This window comes from Rhinolophus hipposideros, assembly GCF_964194185.1.
Source record: "Rhinolophus hipposideros genome assembly, contig: HAP1_SCAFFOLD_79, whole genome shotgun sequence".
Classification (NCBI taxonomy): domain Eukaryota; kingdom Metazoa; phylum Chordata; class Mammalia; order Chiroptera; family Rhinolophidae; genus Rhinolophus; species Rhinolophus hipposideros.
This window is the reverse complement of record NW_027668954.1, coordinates 171,601-187,065: the sequence shown is the minus strand read 5'-3', so window position 1 is coordinate 187,065 and position 15,465 is coordinate 171,601. Positions and strand designations below refer to the sequence as shown.

Genomic DNA, 15,465 nt, shown 5'->3' with positions numbered 1-15,465 from the left:
TGCCAAGATTTTCAGTTAAAATTTTCCTAACTGTTTCTGTATCGATGTTTACTTGGTCTGCTACGCTTCTCACAGTCAGCCAATGATTTTGACTCACAATTCAATGAATTTTTGCAATGTTTTCCTCAGTTCTGGTCAATTCTGGCCACCATGACGTCTCTTCATCAGTGACACAATCTTTCCCCTCAGAAAAATGTTTAATCCATTTGTTCATGGCCGTTTTCTTCATGACATTATCCCCATGAACCTGGACTAACATGTTCCTGATTTCACTTCCACTCTTGCCAAGTTTAACAAGAAATTTAATGTTTGATCATAGCTCTGATTCAAGCTCAGACAGCCTCGCAATGGCACACAAAAACATGCAACAACAACGAGCAAGACACTGCCACTCAGCAAGACACAGCCACACATCAACACAAACACAACTCTGAGACACTGATATACCAAGGTTATGAAACCTTACTGAGCTGTTTGTACAGTGCTGCCAATGTAAGCGCACGGTGGCAAGTTCTCAAACTTAATTGTCAGATCTGATACTACACACCGAATAACAAACAATAATGATAATTATAAGCTCTCAGTGGGCTCTGGCACCTAGTAAGCACTGTGTAAAGTATAATAAATAATAAAAATGACAATAATAAGAACACGCCCTTGGAGGTAGGGACTGTGGTTTTAAAATGCTTGTCTTCTACAACATCAAAATAACACTTAGTGCCTAAAAGACACCTGATGGTTACACAGCAAATGGCTGCAGAGGCAAATAAATAAATAAATGAAAAGATCGCCCTTGAAAATTCTGTTTTAAGAAACCATAGAAATAAACCAGGGACAGCTCTAAAGTCTTAGGGGCACATTAAAGATCAAATTCCGTTTCATCTCTGTGTTTCCTATAACTTGCAAAACCACCGACACAAGTGCTTTGATAGAGGTCTACTAAGTTAAAGGGGTCCTCGGGCATTTCAGATTGCACAGTGCACAAGGTGCCACATTCAGTGAGTAGAATAGCGTTTTTGTCATTGTGAAACTTTTCTGTACTTTTATTATAATCTTTTGAGTCCTAAGTTAGGCTATGGGAACATTTATTATGATTATCTTTTGACTAGTGGCTACAGAGCATATTGTTCTAGAGAAATTACACTGTCATGACAACTATCCAACTAACAGAAGAAAACATCTTCTAATGAGGTCAACATGTCTCACTCTGTTTTGACTTATGAGGAAAAAAGGTGATAATAGTGAGACCTTGTTGGCATATCCACATGGAAAATAACCCATGCTTCTCAACAAGGCACAGCTTTACTGACTTGTATCAGTAGATACGTTTTAAAAACAGTCTCACTGCGATTCCTTCACACTGGCTAAGTTTTGCAGCTCTTATTGTTTGCCATTTGTTTGTGGGACTAGGAAGGTATTGTTGAGTTCCTAGTTTTAGTTACATTATGGTGAGACAAACCACAATGTAATAACAAGAATTCAATCACTACATGTAATCCATTTGCTGTAAAATTTAAACAAATATTTATTTTTACAAGTCCAACTTATTGACCAACTTATAAGGTGATTATAGAAGCAACATACAACATACTAATTTAAAAATCATTTTTCTTATTTACATAAATATCATATGGGATTGTAGGGGTCATGACTAGATAAATGAGTTTCTTTTCTCTCAGATTTTAAATTACCTACAATTAACTTTTATAATAATTCTGAATACTAGACTATGAAGAAAGACATTAACTAACAAAGAAAAAATATACATGCAATATACACATTTTTTTTAACAGCTCTTTCAATAGCAAAACTTTCTTAGTCTTACTGTATGTCTGGTAGGACCACAAAGAATACTTCACCATTAAGAGTCTTACCTCGACTGTTACTGTCAGAAGACGTTTTACATCTCCTTTCCTTTTTATAATCAGAAATTAGTTGGGCGTTGCTATGTATAAAAGAGGTGAGAATATTACTGTTTTAATACTGACAGGAAAACATTTATCAAAACATGGAATTCTTAGAGTATTTCAGGTAATGTCTGAGCTAATATAAAAACTTGAATTATCCCATACGCTTCAATTTTGTAAGTTCTAAAGACAAACAAATAAAGAAACAAAAACTCATAGACACAGACAACAGTTCAGTGGTTGTCAGAGAGTAAGTGGAAGAGGGGATAGTAGAAAAGGGTAAAGGGGGTCAAACATATGGTGACAGAAGGAGAACTGACTCTGGGTGGTCAACACACAATGTGATATATAGACAATATATTAAAGAATTGTACATTTGAAACCTATGTAATTTTACCCCTATTGTCACCCCTATGTCACCCCTATAAATTTAAGTTAAACCCCTATGTCACCCCTGTAAATTTAAGTTAAAAAAACCCAGAGTAAGTTGCACAAAATGTTTCTTAAGCATGTGATTAAAGAAGACAAAAGAGCAAGGTGAACCAGTCATGCTGAGGGCAGCATAGTTCAGTCAGTTAATTAGAATTAGCAGGGGCGAGAGTTGAGAACTCAGAAATCCTAGTTCTATAGCCCACAAGATCCGTTTTCGGGGAAGTCACCGCTGTTAGGCTCAGAGCTTTCCTCTACAAACCAAGCATCTCACTGCCTTATTTTATAGGTTGTCAGAGGATCAAATAGGTAATACAGCAAAATGGTAAGGCAATGGAATAAGTATTTTTGAGCTTTAGTTTTTGAAATTATTTTGGAATTCCAAATAAACCTAATGTGTGCTTTTCATAGGTTCTATTTAACATTCAAATGTTGCAGTTTACAGAAAATGTTTTTAATTTTGGTTATCAGCTACTCTCTTTGTGGTTTGTAATTCAGTACATCTCAGCTATTATGTAATTTGTAATTAAATGCGTTTAGAAATATGTTACCTCAATAAGGTAGATAACATAACTGCCCCTATTATCGTAGCTAATCACACCAGTGGCAGAAAAGTCACAGAAGTCAAGACCTGGCTTGGACTACTTCCGTCTCATGTCTACCTCCTGAAACTCTGACCTCTCAGATCTTTCTAACCTTCCTAGGCATCCCCAGTTGACTTGGAAGATAGAACACATGCACACTCATGAGGCGTGGAAGGGGTGCAGCTATTCTAACACCAAGTAACCTCCTTTAGATCCAGAGCTTTCTGTTTACTGGCTTCCGTGTCAGGCAAAACTTTAAATACTCTGAAACCTGAGGGAGAGTCAAGTCACTGGCCAGATTTTCATTATTTTGGAAAACAGATCACTGAGCCTCATCTTAACTAAGGAATCACAGGCAAGTTAGTGTCTACTACTCTGGGAAAGGCGTATGGGACCTTCCAGGACCTAAGGAAAGATACTCCATGGGATAGCAAGTGGCCTTGGGGTACAGATCTGGTAACAGGAGAAAGGAAAGTCTGATCTTTTCCTGCAGCATTACTGGCACCTCTCTGACAGCTCAGAAAGTTCCAACTAACATGTGCCGGCAGAAGACACAACAAGACACTCAAAAGGGTAAGTCATTATGAGGTTTGGGCTAAGATGTGGGCCCCGCATAGTTTTTCAGTGTTGGGGAAGGCTGTGTGTGGCTAAAGCTAGAAGTCCAGACTCCCGGGACAGGGAGCTGGTGCTCTGGAATAGGAGCTAAGGATGTAAGCGAGCATCTGCATGTCAAGTTAAAAATATCGCCACTTTGAAGTCCAAGTGTGGAAAACCATGGACACAGAGGACTCGGGATCAGCAAGGGAACCTTGGAGCATAGGGAGTCATGACGACAGGACCGTTTCTATAGCAACCGTGCAGCAACACAATCGATGGAAACCAATGAATGACCAGAATGACCTTCCTTCCCTCTCCATCTAACTTGTGAAAGAGGATGGTCCCCCTTGGACTTAGGGAACACTCTGGCTTCTTGAAAAATTCAAGAGGGGAGCATAGCCAATAGCCTCCAGAAAATAGAGAATTTCCTGCTAAACTGTACAATTTACACCCCCAAATAACTAGTTGGAAAAGTCAGAGAAGAGACATTATTGGTACCTGAAACACAGGGGTTATGCTTGGAATGAAATGGAGAACGTGGGGATCCCTAAAGATAAAGGTCTTCAAAGTTCTGGGATAAGGAATCTGTCCCTTCGCTACGTCTCACACGTCTGACTGTTTGTTTTCTGGCTGAGGATGTCTACTAACTCACTGCCATCCCCCCCCTGCCTGACCCCAGTTAGGACGTCTCACCTGTTCCCTAAGAAGTAACAGTGAAAGTGTCTGGAAGCCCAGTTTGTTGATAACTACCATTTCAATGTACACACTTACTCCGTCAAACCCTTAGATAAAGCATATTCTTCAGCAGTCCTTCCAATGTCATCTTGAGCAAAGACATCTGCACCTGCCTGAAGCAGAAGCCGGACTGTATTTGAGGACTTATTCTTTGCAGCAAGCATGAGGGCTGTTCTGAAATAACGGAGAGACAACTTCACCCTTAGGAACTTAAATTACGTAAACAGCAACATTGAGAGACTTTACCAAGTTCAATATATGGCTTATCTGTATAGAATTGACCATTTACATGCTTAAGTGTTCATCTTTGTAAATTATGTCCAAATTGTGTCTAAAATGAAGGGACATAAAAACAACAACAAAAAAAAAAGCCTCTTGCTCCACTTGGGTATTACCTAGAAGGTGCTAATTTAAAGTTCTCTAATAGACAAGTAACTCTGCTGAGGTCACTTATCTGAAGTAGGTGAAGATTTCAATGAAGAATTTCCCATTTCTTCCTTAGTCTTATATATGGTACATCCAAAGTCAGCTAGAAGTCAGGCAAGTTAAAGCTACTTGGCAGGCTCAAAACAATAATATTAGTACTAATTCTAGTAAACATTGTCATCATTGAGTTAACGGTGCTCATAAGCATGTGCTGGGCACTGAATCACATGCCAGGTCAAGACACACGACCATACTTGAAGGAGATATTATTTCCCTCGTTTCCACATCGGGAAACATGTTTGGTGATGACAGTAATGTTCCCATGGTCACACACGTGACACATAGGAAAGCTGAGCATTGAAGCCAGTCTTGAGTGAACTGAAAGCCCATCTCTTTTTTAATCACCCATCCATGACTTGTTTCATTAAAGAAGAAGTTTATTCAGTTAATGCTGTCTTTCTCCCTTCTACCCATACCAATTAAAAATGATAAAAAAAACCATCAAAATAGACTAGAAACGAAAAAGGATAAAAACTGAGGAATATCTGGTAGTAGTAATTCACAGTCACTTAGGGCAAACCCTATAACATCAGTATTCCTTGAAGAAAACAATTTAAAGCAGTCATCCAAACAACAAAATCAACTCCTATTTACGTTTAACGTGCATCTTTTAAGGAAACCTGAATACACAGTAGAGGTTAAAAAAAACTGTCAGAGAGACTAAATCCAATATTGTATCATAAACTAAGTTAGAGTCCATACTATACAAAACTAGTAAAGTTACTGTGAAAACCCTTTAGCTAATATAATACCATGTGACCAAAAACTGCAATGACAAATGACATCAGTCGATATCATAAATGAATATGAATCCTGCAGGCTACGGTTCTTCCTGTTCACCAGGCAGAATAATTGCTTTTCTACCTAACTGACGATGTGCTGATATTTTTCACTTTGAAATTATAGGTTAATCCTCTTCTTCTTAATTTAATCTTTCTGACTTGAGTAACTGTTACCGCTCTAAAACAGTTCTAAGTGAAAAAAAAAGAACAAACAAATGTACCTTTTCCACTTATCAACTGCATGTATGTTTGCATGTCTCTCGAGTAAAAATTCCACCATTTTCCAGCGGTCCTTATACACAGCAAATAAAAGTGGTGTAAAATCAAACTGTAAAACAGAGAAAACAGTTTATAGCTTAAAAAGCTAGATAGTTCTAAATTGAATTTGAAAACCCATAAAAGATCCTCTAAACTTGAACATACACTAGAGAAAGTAAATAAAAAGTAGCCCTCTGTGTTGTCATCTGCTGCTCCTTCCCTTTAAAATATCCTCCTCCTTCCTCTCTAACAGATGGACTTCCACCTCATTCTCCAGAACTCCCTTCAAACACTGACGGTCCTGGTGCCAAGAACTTTGCTCCCATCACAATCTCTATCGCACTATACTGCAGTTATTTTATCGTTCCCCACCTGAACCCAGAGCTTTCTGAGGGCAGGGGCTATTCTTCATCCCTGTATCTCCAAGTTCGAAAACATAGACGTAAATGCTTTAAGTCGTTTTATTGAATTGATAACCTAAATAATTATTTCTGGGGTAGAGTTTGTTACATTATATTCCAAAGAATATGTACTTTAGCAGAAATTAATTACTGTGCCCCAGTAGGAATATTCCAGAAAGATCACCGGTATTTGAGAAATATAAAACTGTGCTTTATATGGCTATTACTAAAGAAGTGTTTCAGGTCGCTTAATCCCGATTTGACAATACTTTTCTGTGGCAAACATTAACATCTGAAGTATCATAGAATTTCAGGGATACAGTTTGGAGAGCTTTCCAACAGAAGTGAAGGTTTTCTGCAGTTTATACAAACTTGCTTGCTTCTCTTCTATCCATGTTCTCAGGATCCCAGATGATAACTTCAGGCTCTCCTGCTCCAAAAGGGTCACTAAGGAAATGGACTCTAAATTAAAAAGAGTTAGGCTTCAAATGACCTTTGATTGCTTATCACTAAATGGTCCATGGGTTTTCTCCCATTATAAGACGATGGGATTTTATCTTGGCTGTTGGTAAGCTCAATGTGAAATTTTATTCTCAGTTACAAGGATAATCTTGGGACCCCAATGCCTATCTACTTTTTGAAAAAAATCTGTTTTTTATTCTGTTTCTATTTTAATTGCTACTTAAAATTATTTTATAGCTCAGGCAAAATATAACTCCGAAATAAAACATCATGGCTTATCAGTTAACGTTTTAATACTGATCTATATGGATGATTTTTAGCATCATGAAAGTGACTAAATCACTTGCATTTTTAAGGAACCACGTTGAGGAGGATGATAGAATACTGCCTGGACTATGCATAACATCTACAACTATAACCATCATTGACCTCATAAGACTTAAAGACATTTCAATGGGTATGATTATTTATAGGACGTATAATGATAAAGGAAGTGTTTTGTTTTTTGTTTTTTTTAAAAGAAAAACAACTTAGGAATTCTAGCTTGAAAAACTCAGTCTCATTCTAAGGCGATTAATACAGAATACGTATAATAAATCAATATAGACTGTCTTGAAAATCTTGAAGCGTTTATCAAAATATTCTATAAAACAGGAATCGCACACTCCAGTGCTTACGGAGGCAAAGAAGGTGACCCAAGTAAGTGAAGAACCCAGGTGGGGACAGTAGCACACTAGGGAACACATGTCTCATATAAGAGGCGCAGCCTCGCCACAGGACACCCATCTGTAGTCAGGGCTCAAGGGGACCAGGCTTGATTCTTTAGGAGAAGCTTGACATCCTTATTTCTTCATGAGTCTCCAAAACTTTCGATGTTCACTCAACATATGGAGGTAAACTAAACATATCAAGGAGCCATAATTAGTCCGTGGCCCACTTGGGATGTTTTATCTGCTGTTTCCAAACGTTTGTGTATAATGTGAATATTTGTATGTAAAATCTTTCTGTTTTTTAGTATCATATGCTTCATTAAAAAACTGGGCCCCAACATGCAATAAAACTGTCATTTAGACTCATTACACCCACTTCAAGAATTTTTCCCATTCTTATTCAAACCATAATCTATTTGTATTCATTTTTCAGATTGTTAATCCAATGGACAATTACATTATAGGACTGCTGACACTAAATTATTGACACTTCCCATCTGTATTGCTACTAACTTCATGGGATTTCATGTTTAAACCTACCATCGTGATTATGCCACGGCTCTATGAATTTCACAGACATACTGAGAGAATTTATCACACACTTTCGATCATTGCAGCATCATTTACGGTGGCCAAGGAGTGGAGACAACCAAACTGTCCTTCAACAGATGACTGGATAAAAAAGATGTGGTATGCATACACAATGGCATACTACTCTGCCATAGAAAAAATAAAATGCTGCCCTTTGGGACAACACGGATGGACCATGACATTATTATGCTATGCAACACAAATCGGACAGAAAAAGTCGAGGACCATCCGACTTCACTCATATGAGGGATATTAAACTGAAAGCAACAGACGAACAAGACAAGGAAACAAAAACTGATAGACACAGACAACAGTTCAGTGGTGACCAGAACGTAAGGGGGGGACGGTGGATAGTAGAGAAGGGTAAGGGGGGGTCAAACATACAGTGAAGGCAGGAGAACTGACTCTGGATGGTGAGCACATACTATGACATACAGATGACGCATTATAGAAATGTACACTTGAAACCCATTTAAATACAATAACCATTGTCATCCCAATAAATTTAATTAAAAACAAAGAAAAGAAAACTGGAGATTTACAGAACAACAGGCAAAAAAAGTAGGTTCACAATTTCCTATTACTGCAGGAAAACCCCACTTGCAGTAAGCATTTGTTGATCTAACAACCTGAGCACAAACAAACATGCAAAACTCTTAAAGGGCCCGATTCTATGCATTAGGAGACCACCCATCAGCAAATTTCTAAAGATTCTCTGAGCACCAGTGAATGACTGATGGCTGAAAGGAAAAAGGTTTTCTTCTTTAAGCCAGCAGGTACCGCCAATGATATTTCCTTCCACTTCTCGAGCCCAGAGGTACAGACAGTTCAAAAGTCAGGCGAAGAGCGTTGGGAAGGAGAGAGCTGAAGGAGAATCACCTCTCACACTCCACCTCTTCTAGAGATTTCTTAAGTATTTGAGATCTGCGAATTGATACATTGCACTAGTAGTTCTTAACCAAGAGTTGTATCAGAATCTCAGGGAGATATTTCTAAACAACACATGTCCAGGCCTTATTAGCTTTCCATAGTCAAAACCTTCAGGAAGAGCCTAGCTTGTAAATGGTTTCCAAGTTCCTAGGGTGACTGTGATTCGCCAGCAGAATTCTAGCCGAGAACTAGTCCGGGAGACGATCCCTTCGGTCTCTTCTCTAGCCTAAGTCACCAATTTCCTCTGACATTGACGATTAGGCCAAATAAAAGTGGAAGAGACATGTCACTTATGAAAACCACACTTAATTTCCTGGGTAGGAGTGGAAACGGGATTAACAATTAAAATGCAACTTGATTTCATTATTGCTAAACCCCTTACTTCTCATGGGACAGTCTACATTTCACAGCAGAGTTTAGACTCTTCCCTAGGTGGCTCTTTCTGCCAGAACAGATGACATGTCACTTAATTGTCTGTCCTTCCCTCCTTTCCCACTTAATTGCCGCCTGTTCACTGCAATCTGGTGGATTCGGAGCCTTCCCAGATGTGGTCTCAGGGAAGTTTAAAACTCACTAACTCTCTCTCAAAACTAAGGATTATTATCCCCCCAAACTGAAGAGGACCTTGACTAAGCACATAAACTGAAGAAAAACAAAAATAAAAAGCCTCTTTTTATTAATTAAACTTATTGGGGTGACACTGGTTAGTAAAATTACGTTGGTTACAAGTGTCATTTCTATGATACAGCATCTGTATGTCGCATTGTGTGCTCACCACCAGAGTCAGTTCTCCTTCCACCACCATATGTTTGACCCCTTTTTCCTCATCTATCTCCCCTCCCCCCTTTACCCTCTGGCAAATATTGAACTGCTGTCTGTGTCCATGAGGTTTTGAAAAACCTCTTCTTGTTATTTCCCTTCAATAGCCAAATTTCCAAATTGCCCTGCATATTTCTGATGGTTATTTCCTTTCCCTTTCCTTTTTCCCTCTTAGGCTTTAGCCAATGAGTACTAAATAGCTTTATATAAATCGTTTGTTTATAAAAAAAAAAATTGTCAACAGCGGGAAGATTTCTATGATATTGTAAAATGCTTTTTTGTTTGTTTGAGTTTTAAGGTAAAGCTGATTTCAAAGGCAAATTTTGCCTTCCTACATTGTTTTGCATTAATTGGAAAACAACTCGGACGTGAAAAAACACTTAAAAAAGGAAGTGTTGCCTGTAACAAGTTTTGTTTTCACACGTAATTTGTCGTAAGTGCATAAAAGAGAGCTGTGCCCTCTACTGCTACTTTAGAGGTATCATCACGTAAAGTAAAATTTTAGAAAATTAAGTTCCAACTGTTTGCATTCAGGGAACGCTTGAGCTTCCAAAAATGTAAAATTGACCCTTCCTCTGTCAACCAAGGGCATTCCTGCTGGGGTTGCAGTGGCGAGCAGTGATGTACGTCCAGGAACAAAAAGGGGTGAACGCGTCCCCATCACCTGCTCCCTCTGTACACCTAAAACCTGCCCAGCACCTCCACAAGGCTGAGCAGGAGCCCCACTCCGAGGTGGAGACCTCAAGGGGGGCCGTGGCTGGCAGAGTGGCTAGGAACGCAGGTGGATGCCCTTGCTGGATGTCCAAACGTGACTGGCCTTCCTGCCCTAATCTTCAGAATCCCCGAGGCCTGGGGTGCTCAGGGCCAGTGTCCTGCTGCTTCCCCTCCCTACCTGCACACCCCCAGCTCCCTGGCGGGACCCAGGCTCCACTCCTCCTCCCACCCACCCCCAGGAACACCCATCTCTTAGGCCCTGCCCTGCAGCAGCCACCCCCACATACTTCCCTCCCCCGGGGTCTTCAGTCCTTGGTGTGAGTGAACCTGGCACCGACTCCTAAGCAGTAACAGGACTCTTACAGGACAGAACTGGGCCCTTTCTGTGGCCACCCCATTTCCCCTTCCTGACTTGGCTTTGGACTTGTTTCTATGGCGACAGGGCCAGGTGTACAGCATGCTGTATATATCGACTAGAAATAAAATGCTTGTGGCTGAAACACATGTATTACAAATATTGTGTAAATACAGTCTGTGGATCTATACCTCATTGGTTGCTTCCATGTCTGCCTGGTGTTGCAGCAGCAGTTCAGCTATCGCGGTGTTGTGCCCCATGGCCGCGTAGTGGAGAGCCGTGTTGTCACGGAAGTCCTTCACATGTGGATCCGCTCCATGCTGTAGTAGGATTGTTGCACACTCCTCTTCCTGGCACTCCACGGCCTGTCAGGATACGTCATTAAATAAACGGTAAATTATGGGAATTCAAAGTAAGCATTCCACAAGTTTCCACAATTAGTTATAGTTGATTGAAACTATTTCATTTTTATTCTAAATAGTTAAATAAAATCCATCTCCTGTTGACAGAGCTGGCTACCACATACCTTTATTAGAGCTGTCTTGTTTCTGTTGTCACCGAAATTCATCTGGCATTTTTTCTCTGCTAGAAGAGTCACCACTTCCTCATGGCCAAAGGCGCAGGCCAAATGGAGAGCAGTCCTATGAGGGTGAGAGGACATTTAGGACATTACAGGGCACTGTCTCAAACATGCAGCTCTGCACGCAATTGTAAACATGACGCGCCACTCCAATGCCTTCAGAACCAACATGGAGTTTTCTTCTGCACAAAGTACAATATTCACGAGCTCTTGTTACTCGCCACACTAAGGACAGAGCAGCCTATGTGACTACAGAGAGCATGCCCTGGGGAATCAGCTCAACTCGGGTCTGATCCTAATTTAACTCGACCACTTATTAGCTGTCCCTTAGCCTTTGTGTGCCTCCATTTCCTCATCAACAAAATGGGGATAAAAACTGTAGTTAACATCACAGGACACTGTTGTGGGCTTACATGGGAATCTATGCAAAGTGTTTACTTAGGTTCCTAGCACAAAACACACAGCTCAATAACTGTTTGGTAATATTATCAAAATCATTACCATCACTACTACTTTAAAAGACAACATTTCAATTAAGTAAAATGATATCATTCCACCTACTTTGCAGCTGTGTTTTAAGGATTAAGAAAGCACACTGTATTTCAGTGATTCTAAGATGCTTCTTTTCTCATATTTTAACACCTCTGACTCTGGAAGGCAATGTATAATTCAGAATGCCTTGAAAGTATAATTGGAGCATTTAAATAATTTCTTACTGGTATTTACAAGAACGGGCATCCTACCACCCTAACGTGAAGTGAAATAATGGAAACACACCAGACCTTCCTCCGCAGTTCTCATCATAAGTTGGCATCTAAATAAATGTTCATTCTTAAGAGCATCATGGGGAAAGAGGACTAACATCACCAAGAAATTCTTGTTTTGATTTTCAAGAAACCTGAAGCCAAAAGAGACTCAGCATTCAAGTGACTAGGGATGGCTCCTTTCATTGACTGTTTTGATTCATAGATTACATGAAAATCGGATGATTTCCAGTGATCGATACTCGTATTTAATACTATTGTACACTAGCTAAACAGCAAGTTTGGTCACTGTTCACAATGTCCTAACTGGAGAAATCCTTTTGTTTGAAACGAGGGAGGAAAAGCTTCAATGGATATTAGGTACTAATACTTCCATTTACAATTTTTCATTTCGCTCCTACTGGGCAACATAAAGTTTTTAAGGATGAAGAGGGCCTGAGAGATAGATTCTGAGAGTCCCGAGTAGACTGTGTCTGCTCCATAACAGGTATTCAGTGTATATCTGATGAATAAATGCATTGAAAGAAGGGATAACTACAGCTGGAGAGTTCAATGTTTTTAAACAAAATGTTTATAGTAATGCAGTACTTCTGCAATAGTAATAATCACTTATATGTGCTATTTTTGATTTCCATAAAGACAGAACCAAAATGATGAATCAAAAATCATTTAATATTATAGGTAGTGAAGCTCTATATAATAAAAAAATAAGTGTGTACAGAAATATAGATACATGAACTTCTACCAGCACAGATAAAAAGACTGCCTTTACTTTTGAAGAGGCTAAAAGTTGCCAGAAAATACCAATCTTTAAAAAAAAAATTTGGACATAGAAGTGAGAAATTGTTTTAATCTGTACAAGATGCATATTCCTGGGAATAATGAAATATTACCTGGGATTACTTTATTAATAACAAGCTGTTACTAGAATTCCTGTATATGTTCAGTGTAGAGATCAGATTTTTTAAAAAAGAAAATGTCACAGTACAAACACTCAGATATCAAGTTTGCACATATTTTTGGCTAAAATAACATCATAGTCTGTGTGTGTCTATATAATCAAAGGAATGCTTTCTCCTTTTCCAATCTACCAAAGTACATCTTTGCATGTAAACATGTATGTATTATCCATACCACCTTCAATGGTCTCAGGTAATTCCACCCTACAGACGCACTGCAATTTATTTACGAAATCCGTTGATGTGAATTTTTCACAAGACATTGATATTGTAAGCAGTGCTGAGAAAAGCAAATTGTATGTGATTTATCTAATTATTTCATAAAGATATTTTAGTGCTTGAAATTGATGGGTAAAGGGAATATACATTTTTAAATGTGGTACTTATCACCAAACTGCCTCTTTGAAAAGTCAGAAGCAACTTAAATTTGAAGCAGCTGTACAAGTACCATGGTTCCTCATCTTCTCAACCTTTGAGGATGGAAAAGAAGTTTTCATTTCTTTTGCAACTTTAATTCCTTTTTTTTTTTTTTTACCTAGGACACTAAGTATTGGTCACTTATAGATACACAGAAAGAACTTGGTCAAATTCAAAATTCGACTGCTTTTTTTCTGTTGATTTCAGACACTTCTCTATAAAACAAAGATACACTTTTCCCTGATATGTGTATGCTGTACATAATTTACAAGTACCTTTTCTTGTGCTTTGTTAGTATTATTATCTGATATACAGAGACTATTGATTTCTTATATTGCTCAACCAACCTTCTGAACTCTTGGTTTTTTTGAAGTCTTCGCCAACATAAAAAAATGTATAAATAGGAATTTCTGTTTTCTTCTGGTACTTTCCTCATTTCGTATATTTATAGTTTTTAATCTACAGTACATCTGGATCTTATTTTTGTGATATGAAAATCTAACGAATTTTCTCCAAATACTTAACAGGTATTTTTCCATCATTCATGAGTAATTCATATTTTCTACTAACCCTAAATGTCATCACTATGAAGCTCTAACATCCTGCATATATTAGGGTGTTTGGGCATTTTCTGCTATATTCCAATCATTTATCTCTCTTTTCAGCTCTTAGTAAAGAAATTGTGGCAATACAGCACCCGTTGACACCTAGAAGGGCAAATCTTCGTCTACTATACAGAATCATTCTTAATTTTATCACTACAATCAAAGAGCATGTGCAACCCAAAACTTTTAAAACCCTGAGAGTTTAGTTGGCTTATGGAAAACTGATAACTAGAGGAAGAGCACACACGGTGAGAAAACGAGTCTTCCTAGCCAAGACCACAGCCATCTTCCACTGGAAGCTTCCCTTCTAAGGCCCCTCAATAAACACCATACATACATGGGTGGACACTGATGTAAAACGGATACTGGGTTTTAGCTGAAGAACTTTTAGCCCACAAGTCGCTCTATTATGGGAATTAGTTTTCTCATTACGGACTTTTCTATAGTGTTTAACAATGTGGTCTAAAACTGTGCACATCAAAAGTAAAATGCTGCATATACTTGTTTTCATTTCTATTACTGATATTTAGTTAAATTGGTTTAACATTGTCAGTAAAGTGCTTTATAAGGGGAATTATGAGTGACGGGACCTTGAGAGTTTGTCCTGGTGCTCACCACGTGGGCCTGGGCCCTGGCCCCCAGGTAAGGGCCCCGCCCAGGCTGCGCTCCTCCCGGGGGAGCCGGCAGGTGGGCCCCTCTCCCAGGCCCCCGCCGCCTCCGGCCCGTGCCCAGCGGCCCCCCAGGCCCGCTCACCTCTTCTGCCGGTCTCTGTCGTTCAGTCTCTCTGGATGGAGCGAGAGCAGCTTCTGCACTCCGGCCACGTCGCCCCTGGAGGCAGCTCTGTGGATTTTTTGGAGATCTTTGTCTCGGATGCAGTACCCGGACTCCGAGGTGACCCCACCTCCGGTCTCAGGCTGCCAGCCACCACCATCGCTCTGGGGTCTCCTTCGGAAACCCAAGCCGGACCTGACCTTCAGAATCCCTAAGCCAATGAACCTCCTCATGGCCAAGCCACGGGCTTCAGAACCTCCTCCGCACTTCTCACGCCTGTTTTCTCCGCGCCCAGCCAACAGTAGCCTCTAGAGCAGCCAACTCCAGTCGCCACAGTATCCCCGCAGGACAGCAAGGCGGTTTGGAATCTCTCCGCCCAGAACGGCCGTCACCAAGCAACGGTGCACGGGGCAGAGGCCGAGGGCTGCGCGTGCGCACAGAGCCCCGTGGCCAAGGTCAAGGGCACCCGGAGCCCACGTGCAAGGCCCAGGCGCCTCAAGCTTCAGAGGTGGCCTGTGGGCAGCGCTGAGTTCCATTCGGACCTCGGTGGGCGCTGGCCCAGGCTTCTGCTGGGTCGTCTGAGCAAAATGAAATAGGAAATTTCATTTC

At 40.0% G+C, this 15,465-nt stretch overlaps 1 protein-coding gene across 1 annotated transcript; it reads right to left on the bottom strand.

Moving 5' to 3' along the window:
- Positions 1-1,508: 1,508 nt before the first annotated feature.
- Positions 1,509-15,243, bottom strand: LOC308495728 (uncharacterized protein). Its single transcript, XM_081080713.1, has 6 exons — positions 14,839-15,243; positions 11,287-11,401; positions 10,952-11,125; positions 5,742-5,848; positions 4,289-4,426; positions 1,509-1,945 (listed from the first exon to the last, which is right to left on the bottom strand). The coding sequence occupies exons 1-6, from the start codon at positions 15,087-15,089 to the stop codon at positions 1,822-1,824; spliced, it is 909 nt and encodes a 302-aa protein (XP_080936839.1). The 5' UTR covers positions 15,090-15,243; the 3' UTR covers positions 1,509-1,821.
- Between the last annotated feature and the right edge of the window lie 222 nt (positions 15,244-15,465).

Bases quoted from the DNA above. Each gene is read 5' to 3' on its own strand.
- LOC308495728 (XM_081080713.1), bottom strand. From the start codon at position 15,089: ATGAGGAGGTTCATTGGCTTAGGGATTCTGAAGGTCAGGTCCGGCTTG. The intron at 11,402-14,838 runs GTGAGCGGGCCT...TCACCCTCATAG, and splicing joins GACAGAGACCGGCAGAAGAG to GACTGCTCTCCATTTGGCCT. The intron at 11,126-11,286 runs GTATGTGGTAGC...GTATCCTGACAG, and splicing joins ACAAGACAGCTCTAATAAAG to GCCGTGGAGTGCCAGGAAGA.